The 9,755-nt window shown below is 44.7% G+C and overlaps 1 protein-coding gene across 1 annotated transcript; it reads right to left on the bottom strand.

The window, feature by feature from the left end:
• Positions 1 to 24: 24 nt before the first annotated feature.
• Positions 25 to 9,427, bottom strand: LOC311365017 (putative C-mannosyltransferase DPY19L4). Its single transcript, XM_084484538.1, has 19 exons — positions 9,065 to 9,427; positions 8,756 to 8,926; positions 8,231 to 8,355; positions 7,988 to 8,078; positions 7,761 to 7,882; positions 7,285 to 7,430; positions 6,959 to 7,082; positions 6,130 to 6,264; positions 5,511 to 5,642; positions 5,037 to 5,138; positions 4,594 to 4,667; positions 4,100 to 4,258; positions 3,761 to 3,880; positions 3,385 to 3,505; positions 3,165 to 3,221; positions 2,986 to 3,068; positions 2,749 to 2,881; positions 2,168 to 2,326; positions 25 to 1,701 (listed from the first exon to the last, which is right to left on the bottom strand). The coding sequence occupies exons 1-19, from the start codon at positions 9,153 to 9,155 to the stop codon at positions 1,537 to 1,539; spliced, it is 2,310 nt and encodes a 769-aa protein (XP_084340664.1). The 5' UTR covers positions 9,156 to 9,427; the 3' UTR covers positions 25 to 1,536.
• Between the last annotated feature and the right edge of the window lie 328 nt (positions 9,428 to 9,755).

The raw sequence follows: 9,755 nt of genomic DNA, 5'->3' as shown, positions 1-9,755 counted from the left end.
TTTTATTTTTTTGTATTTATTTATTTGCATAGTGAAATTCAGAAAGCCAAGAGAGACAGTATACGAGAATCTCAACACATTTGTTTATCCACTCATACACAAGGCCTGCATCAACTCACTTTTTGGTTCACACCCAACGGGACATCTTTTATGCAAACGTCAATAGTTATGGCACTGTCAGTTTAGCATTTTTTATTTAATGTACTTTTTATTTATTGTACAGTATTGTCTGAAACATGTCTTGGCAAGTGCTAAATAAAACTTACATTAAACCAAAACTTATCAAAAAATAAAAACATTAAAAATCAAAAGGAAAAAAATGATGAGGTTTTGAATGAGAATCTACGGCATGATCCGGCATGAAAAAAATGACATCTAGCTGAATACATACATAAGTTCTGATCTTAGTACCTGTACCGAGACCTGACATTATGGTGTGTACCGCATCCTTTACAAAGTAGTTCAAACGCAGACGCAGCACAGAAACACATTTTGACATCAGAGTTTTCACATTAAGCTGAACAGGCAATAGGCTGGAAACTGTGATAGTTGGACACTTGACGACCAATCAGATGGCTCCTAGACTTCTTACAAGTACATGGCTACACAAATCAGAAAGTGATCAGACAACTTCTCTGTCCGCCCAAGTACATTTCTCTTCAAGGACGTTAGCCTTTCACAGAAATGCAATGATTGGGACCAAACCACCTTGCACATAAATTTAATGGTTTGGACCAAACCTCTTAAAAACCTCTTCATTCACGTTACATAATCTGAATGAAAGTCTTATAAAAATAATCTGTGGCATCCCAGTGTTTTCCCAACAGTAAGTCCCTCCCCAAAAACCACCTTCTCTTCTCCCCACTGACCACAGCCAATTTCAGGCAACAGACAAACAGAAACAAGGCCTTTAAAAAGACACTGTAAAAATATTACAATAACATAACAAAAACCAAGACCACATTGAGGAGTCACAATGACAATCAGAGCATGAGGATGATCTTTCAGAGAGCTGAGTGGGCAGAGCACCTTTAACCTTGCGTGGATGCCCCGTCTCCCCACATCATCATAACATGTTTCACGGGAATGTAAAGACAAGAGCGGCTGACAGTTACAAACAGACACAGGACTCATTTGTACACCGTTGACAACGAATTAATAACGCCAAGAGGGTGAATAACACTCCGTATACTGATTGATTTCTCCCAGACAAGTAAGTCACTGGATTCTCTGTAAAATCTGCACTCCCAAACTCCTAAAACCCAGATGTGGAGTATATTTGAGTGGCGAAGAAGCATTTTTAAAGGAGAACTTCAGAACCATATAACTGTTCTGGTGGGCGGTGGGAAGAGAAGCTCTTTGTTTAAAATCCATCGGGTAAATCTGTGCTTCGGTGACATCATCATCATCATCATCGTCGTCGTCATCTTCCGTCTGTTGACCCCAGATGAATGAAGAGCGCCGAGCTTGACATTTCACACAGGGAGTGAGATGCCACCGAGTGTGTTTTTGGGAGGGGTGGGGCGGTGGTGAGGGTCAGTACTGGAAGGAGATGACGGTGTTGACCCGGTAGATGTGGTAGGAGCGGTTCCAGAACACGCGGGTGAAGTAGTTGGTGTAGGGGGAGTAGTTGAGCTTGATCTCACTGCAGAAGCGCCCATGCTTGGAGAAGGAGTAGATCTCTCCCCGGTCGTACACCACCTGGTCAGTGAGCGGGGGAGAGGGACAAACAAAGAGCATATCAAAAACACATTAATCTGGGTGGGATTCTTGATGTCAAGGCTAGTTGGAAGCGCTTCAAGATTGATTGATTCAGATCTAATAATCCTCTTTATTTTTCTAGCACATTTCAAATTGTGTAATAATCAACATAATATGATAAAAATAATAGATGTCACTATGGGGCTAAGAAAGTAACAGATATGGATGCTGGAATCTAGTTTGGGCCACTGGCACAAAGATACTTTGACCACAAATATGTGTGGTCAAAGTATAGTATGTGAGTGAGTGAGTGAGTGAGTGAATGAACGAGTGACTAAATGAGTGAGCGAATAAGTAAGTGAGTGAATGAGTTATTAAATGACTGAATGAATGAATGCACAAGTGAGTGAATTAATGAATGAGAAGGTGAGTGAGTGAATGAGTCAGTGAGTGTCCCTTGACTCACGTGTCCGTTGGAGATGTCCAGCAGGTCTTTCATGCGGCAGGCGGGCTTGTGTGTGTACTCGTTACAGAGGGCGTCCTCCAGGATCACGTAGTTGGTCTTCTGGGAGGTCAGGATCTTGTACACGTCCTCCGCTGACCTCCTGGCGTACACCTGGCAGGTCTGGTTTTGCGAGCCCCGGAGAAACACAGATCAACACTCAGGGCAAAGGAAGGAACATAACCCCTTCTTTTTGTTAAAAAGGCGAGTGAAATGTTGAATCAGTAATTATTATTATCAATAAAATGTAAATGTCGATAATTTATATCTTTATACAGGGAATACTACTTATTTTTAAACAAATACAATATACCACAAATAGATCTTATTATTAAACTCAAATAAACAACAAAAAAAATGAAATCTAATATTGTAAACTATTGTTATTAAACCTGAACAGGCCAAGCATTTGTTTGAATATGTAAACATGGATATCGTTTTCCCAGCCAAAGGTTTGAATCCTCCTGCCATTGGCTGGTGGGAGGTGTTCATTCTGAACCCTCATATGCAGGGTCAGGGGTCAGGGGTCAGGAGGGGGCACTCACGTCCTCGCTCCGCCTCAGCAGGCTGATGTCGAAGTAGAGGGGGAGGCTGGTCACGGCCAGCCCTGTGCACAGCTTCACCACCCCCATCACCTGGGGACTCCCCCCGAACACTGTCCCCGTGGGGGCCTGGGACCTGCACACAGGGGGGGGGACCACGGTGGGTGGAGGAGGTAGAGTGAGAGAGTGAGCGTATCAGTAAGTGTGTGACCATCAGTCAGTTGGATAAAGCAGGCTCACCTGATCCAGTTGACCAGTTCCACTGTGTCCGTGTCGTAGATCTCCTGTAGCTCAGACAGCTCCCCTAGCACCCGGGGGAAGTACTGCAGCCCAGAGCAGATAAGAGGATAAGAGGGATGACAAGATGATAACACTAAAACCACTCACACTGTGTACATGCTGTAGTACAGGAAGCTCACCTCTCTCCACAGACTGAAACCAATGATGGTGGGAACGGCTGTGCTTAATATCAAGGCCTGGAGAGAGCAAAGATAAAATAAATGATCAAATATAATCATCATCATGAAACATACTATGTTTATATCTCTAGGTATATATATATATATATATGAATGACACTCCCTGACTCAATAGGGGATTGTGCCAGACTTCATTATGACAGGGAGCGTCCAGTCTTACCAGCACTACGGGGTGTATGGACCGGAGCCTCAGCCACCTGAACACGGTCATCCAGAGGTCAGGTGAGCACACGCCGAACGCCGTCAGCATGCAGACGTGAGGCGTCCACAGGTACTTCATCCTGGGGGGAGACGGAGGCCGTGAGTGGAGGGCCTTAACGGATACCTACATAGCTAACTGCCTAGCCAACACCTAGCTAGCTAACTGCAATACAAAAAGGTTGACATCCTGGTGTCAGCATTGCTAAATAAGGGATTAGATTATATTATTAGGCTTTTATAACTGATGTGTGCATGTCCATTATAAGGTCAAACAATGCAAAGTGTTTATTTTCCATGGGAATAAAGATATTTCCAGTTGAAGTAGAGAGACCTACCCTTCAGACACCATGGCCAGCCCTCCAAACAACACTGTGTGGACCACGTGGTAGGCCACCTCAGGCTGCTCTCCTATTCGCCCATCCTCCAGCCTGAGGTTTGTCTTCATTGGCTGTCCCCTGGAAAGCAGGAAGCACCCCACAGACAAATAAATGAGAGCCAGAGCAAGAGCTCTGAGCTCTTTTTATTTTTTGTGAACCACGCCCACTCGCAATTCACTTGGAATGGGTTCAAAATGGCCGTGCATCAACAAACCGTTGCATTAGCCATACTTAATTCACCTTTACAGCTCAACAATAACAAAAGCTTCCAGGCACACATGCAGCGGTGTGAGCTACCTCAGCCTGGCGTAGACGGTCTGCAGGGTGGACACCAGGCACACGGACAGAACCAGCAGGTAGAAGGGCAGCACCGAGGCCTGAGTCAGCCGCAGAAACAGCTCCTGGCTGGGCGACTGGAAGCCATCTTGGCACAGCAGGAAGTTGGTCACAAAGTCCCTGCAGGGGAAACCAAAAAACATAAATAAAATGTTGTTTTTTCTGAAAGCTGGTGTTTCGAAGATAATGTGTAATAAAACATTTTCTTAAGTAAATATTACTTTAAAATATATATATTATTGTAGATATGTTCTTTCAAATGTAAGTAATTATAAGTATCATAAATAAGAGTAATCTGTCTAACCATGTGCTGTTTGCGGACATCTTTTAAGTCAAAAAAGCCATTGACGTAAGGAGGATGAACACATAAGGCTACATATATCTTAAGAATTTTATAATCTAATATTTGCAGCTGTGAAGTATGAACCAGCTTTATACTTCATGTTTAAACTCACGTTGTTCTGTTGAAGCCAAACTTCACTTCTAAGAACTTCAACATGAAGTCACCGTCACCGGTTGGAAGGAGTTTCTGTGAAAATAAAAGATATAGATAAATAACAACGTAGAATGATTTTCACTATTACTGTTTACTACCATTAAAGTCATGTAGGAGATGCTTTTATCCAAAGTGACTTATACAATTATTCAGTATTCAGTACATGTGCATTAGAGAATCGACAAGTAGGGGAGCATTTCCGTTAAAAAATAATAATAATACATAAAAAGTGTTTTTGAAGGTTTTAGGGATTGACCCAGTTATATCATCAGCCCTATTTCATGTAATTTCCATTCCCTCTTTAGTTATACAGTCTTCTCTAGTGTTTTTGCTCCAAAGTCTTCTTGCTGGTCCCCTATGGCTGTCACCATGGCGACCACAGGGCAGGCACCCCAGACTCACCTTGACCAGGTAGCTGAAGGTGATTCCTGTGGTGAACACCAGGTAGAAATGGAAGAACAACTTCAGCAGTCGGGCAAAGATCGGACCCACCTTCATGTTTTGCTGAAATTACAGAACAAAAAAGGTATATTTAGTTACTGTGCTATTGACACCAGCTCAAGTGTCTCCCCTATATGGATTCAGCAACTGCGATGATGAACCACAGATGAAATTTGAGCGCCGCTGCTAAAATCCCTGATGAGTGGAGAGGAGAGAGAGGAGAGGAGGGGAGGGGAGAGCGCTCTATTGTATCGCTTTACAAAATTACCAAAAATTAGTATATTTGGTTCAAAGTCTTAATTTAGGTAATCATTAAATCATTCCAACCCAAGTGAATGGGTATTTAAAATGCTTAAAAATCAAACCATTTATTTTCCTATATTTTTAAAAGCTCAATTATCGCTATTCTAGATGTGAGACAGCAGCTAACTCTACCTGGAAGTACCTGGCCAGCAGGGAGCCAATCAGCAGGCAGAGCAGGGGGCAGCTGAGGAGGCTTTGGCTCTGGAAGCGGATCATGTAGACCAGGGCCAGGGAGCTCAGGTACACCCGATGGATGTCCACCACCTGCAGGGTACCATGGCAACAGGGGACGGGAGAACAATGAGGGCTTTGACATGCCTAATAAGGTCATAAACAACGCATTCATCAATAAATCAACGCATTCATCAATAATCTATAAAAAGTGAACGTTACTGCAAAGTTTCAATGGAAGCATCCATGATTAACTAATCCAGCTCACACAGTTGACATGGGATACAACTTGATTCATAAATTAAAGATCATACAGTTAACTTGTTTCAACAGTTACAAATTCTTCCACAGTGATAAGATATGAAATGCAGCGTAAACAATGTTTATTTGATTCAATTTAGATTTTTTTTTCTTTTAACGATTGTGGTTAAGGCATCAGCTTAACTATGCCACCCCTCATTCTCTCACACACACACACACACACACACACACACACACACACACACACACACACACACACACACACACACACACACACACACACACACACACACACACACACACACACACACACACACACCTTGCGCGTGGGCACCAGGTCAAAGGAGTCCAGTAGCAGGAGACACAGAGCCTGGACGAAGAGCACGTAGTGGCTGTGCTCCCACAGCAGCAGGAAGGAGAAGGTGGTGGCGCTCACCGTCAGGTGGCAGAACAACTACGAGGACACAGACACACAAGGGTTTCCTGTTAGCAGCACACTGCAGAATCCCTCCCCGCGTCTCCATCTTGACAAAAGATCTGAATTGCCCGCCTCCTCTTCCGAGAATATCTTGTCTCCCATCTCATATGCACAGCTCAATGAGAGCAGCTGTGCCCTTTGCTGTGTGAAGCGCTCGTGTTGAGGTTAGGAGTTGCGTCCTGTTGTGACGCACTCGGATACACAAGCTCTGCAAGCTATGCACTTCACTTCCACTAATACAATGATCATTTTTATAAATCCACTAACCTTGTTTTTACTAAAAAGGCGTGCGTGTTCTGTGTTTGCAGAGACTCAAAGGTTGATCGAATAAATGCTTTGAATGCTCCCTTTGTGTCATGTTGGGTAAAAGCGCCTACTAAATGATTAAGCCTGAATGTAGGACTGTGGTGACCTGAGCTTAATTTCTCTCAGCATACGGTTTAAAAAAAAATGTTGTACATGTTGACATGTTAGTTTTAAAAACCATTAGAAAGTAAGTGGATCAAGCCAATCCTGTATCTCACACCATCATGCTATTAGTTTACCCATGTCATCCATATCCACGCAGAAGATATGGACTACATGCGTCACATGTCAGGGAGACAAACAGTTGATTGGCTAATATCGTCTGTTGCTGAGGTCCAAAGCCACCAGAGGGGAGGAGCCTCACCTCCTGGGAGGGGCCCACACTGTTGCTGAGGAAGCCGGTGAGGGCAGCCACCTGCCAGGAGAAGTACGGCAGTGCCCAGTTCTCCCGCATTGGGATGGCTTGGTCCAGCTGGGTCGTATCCGACCTGCAAACCAGACAGAGATGGATCCTCTTGTTTATCATCAGCTTGAATCTTTAAAACGTTAGGCAGGAGAAACCACCATGGGCAGTGCTACTGTGTGAAAAACGTTGTGTTTACAAATGAAACTGATGTTTAAATTAATAAATGTTTCCTGCTGGAAAGTTGAAACTGGGAAACGGATGTGGCAGTTGGTCTCGGCGCTCACTTGTTGATGACGAACCAGGCCACGGCCAGCATGCCCGCCACCCAGGTGCCACTCATCACCCAGCTGGTGACAAACAGGGCGGTGACGTAGAGCGCCTGCAGACAGAACACCGCCCCGATGTAGAAGCAGATGGGATCCATGAAGTCCTTAGGTCAAGGGGGTCAGGGGGAGAGAGAGAACAGGGGGTGCTGTTATTACAATGCCCTCAGGAAGTGACTGGAAGATATGGTTCTATGATTAGTAATACGAATGAGTGAGTGAGTGGATGAGAGAGAGAGAAAAAGTGAGAGTGAGTGAGTGAGTAAGTGAGTGAGAGAGACAGACCGCAAGGTAATGATGTATGACTCAAGAGTAAAGAACTGTGATTCCCCTGTTGGCGCAAATATGTCGTGACATGTTCATCCCCAGCCCTCCAAAAATAAACTCCAGATCCTGATATTTACGTAACAAAAGAATTCCATTACAACCTGACTCACCTGGCTTTCCGTGACTCTGTATACAAATGCAGTGATGATTTCTGGGTACAGAGACAGGCGCTCCACTGCATTGATGGTCTCCCCGGAGATGGTCCTGTTATCCACTGTGAGCTCCAACACTCCTGGAAGACCACACGAAAAAACACAGAGGAATAAACATTAATCAACTTAAACCATGTGGCTATGGAGGTGAGGAGACATTAAATTCTAATAAAAAAACAATTCACCCATTTCAAAAGAAGGTGCGGACAGCATGTGTTTGAAGTAGTAATAGTAGAAGCCACTGCCTCCCTGCAATGAGATCTCTCGCTCCAGCTCCTAACATACAACACAATGAAAAGTTTATAGAGAAAAAAAATGCATTGTTCATCATCAATCATTTCCATCCATCCATGAGTCAATAACAAAAGATAGACTAGGAGGAATGTAACAGAATGCTGTCACCTGACCTCATACCACATCATGCTCACCTGGCGACTGGAGAACCAGAACTTTCTGTCATGGTAGGTGGACAGGTAGCCGGTGTAGACCACACCACACGCGACCGCCGCCAGGCACCCGAAGAACAGCTTCACGGCTCGCTGCAGAGTGCCCGCTGGTTGGAGGGAGACAACCGTTGATATGAGCATATTAGACGTCTGTTTGTTTCTAGTAAAAATGTTTGGAGCCAATAATGAGCACCAATATAGTAGTGAAAATATCAATAACCTAGTTAGTGTTCATTAACCCAATCTGACAGGAGTGACACTACTGATTATATTTAGATTTATTTATATTTTACATTTATGGCATTTTAGCAGACGCTTTCACACACCGACTGCGGAGTCAACCATGCAAGGTGACAGCCAGGTCATCGGGGGCATTTAGGGTGAGGTGTCTTGCTCAGGGACACGCAGCAAGTAGGACCCCGGGATTGAACTAGCAACCTGCCGTTTTGCAAATTAACCAGCTCTAAGCCGTTCCACCCCTGGTAGTATTTGTGGCTACATACTTACACTTTGAGCTGCTGTTACACTTTTTATCAGAGGACTTTTCGGCGGTAACTCCGTTCTCTTGCGCAGCACCAGGCTCTTCTTCGTAAGGCTCCTTCTTGCCCTCCTCCTCGGTCACCTCCTCGCCACCTTTCTCGTCCTCTTGGTTGCTCTCCGTCGAGCACTCATCCACAACTGTTAATAAAATAGACTTGTTCAGAGAAACTAGTATTTATCCCGGCCTGAAAAGGACTCATTTATCCCAAGTTCAGGGTTCAACGTTGACTATTTGCATTGGCAGTGAAGTTAGCATGTTAGCATAGCCGAACTTACGTGCAGTCGGAGAGTTGAGCTCCGTCGGCGGCTCTTCGTCTTCTTCTCCCCCGGCCATTGGGTTTGTTCCTCGGCATCTTAATTCAGCCATTTCCTCAATATCACAGACGAGGACCTCGTCCCGCTCCAGGAGAACACAGCATGCTATGTCATTAGCATACGTACGTCAAGCGAACGCCTCTTATCGCCACGGTATTTCAGGTCCGGTAACACTACTCCCGGTGTCATGGGGGCTAACGTGGGCTGCGGTTCCGCCCGCTGCGGGGTCGCGAAAAGCGGCTCAAGGTTGTGTGTCAGGACGGGGGGAACTTGGCATGTCGCTAGCTGCAACGACCGCAGCCACCCAGTGAGGCTGTCGAGCTGCACTTGACTCAGAATAACACTAGTGTCCAAGGAGGAAATAGCAAGAGAAAAAGAAAACACTCGACCCCAGCCAGAGACTATGGAAGAGATGCTTTGCAAATGTCCATCGATCTGACGGGGGGGTCAGCGTTTGTTGTTATGGTATGTCATGGCTTAGGGGTAGTGCTAGGGTTCGGGATGATGACCCACTCAGTGCTTATTACCTTTGGAAGACGTTGGTGAGAGATAATATTGACAGTCTAACGTTATTGCTTCACCCTATTTGAAAGTAACAGTTCCATCAAGTTTTCTGGACCCAGAATCACTCAACAATATTTTTTGGATTGAT

The sequence above is a fragment of the Micromesistius poutassou genome (genome assembly GCF_964030765.1).
Source record: "Micromesistius poutassou genome assembly, chromosome: 20".
Classification (NCBI taxonomy): domain Eukaryota; kingdom Metazoa; phylum Chordata; class Actinopteri; order Gadiformes; family Gadidae; genus Micromesistius; species Micromesistius poutassou.
Note: the sequence above shows the minus strand (reverse complement) of the source record. Positions and strands in the feature narration are given on the sequence as shown.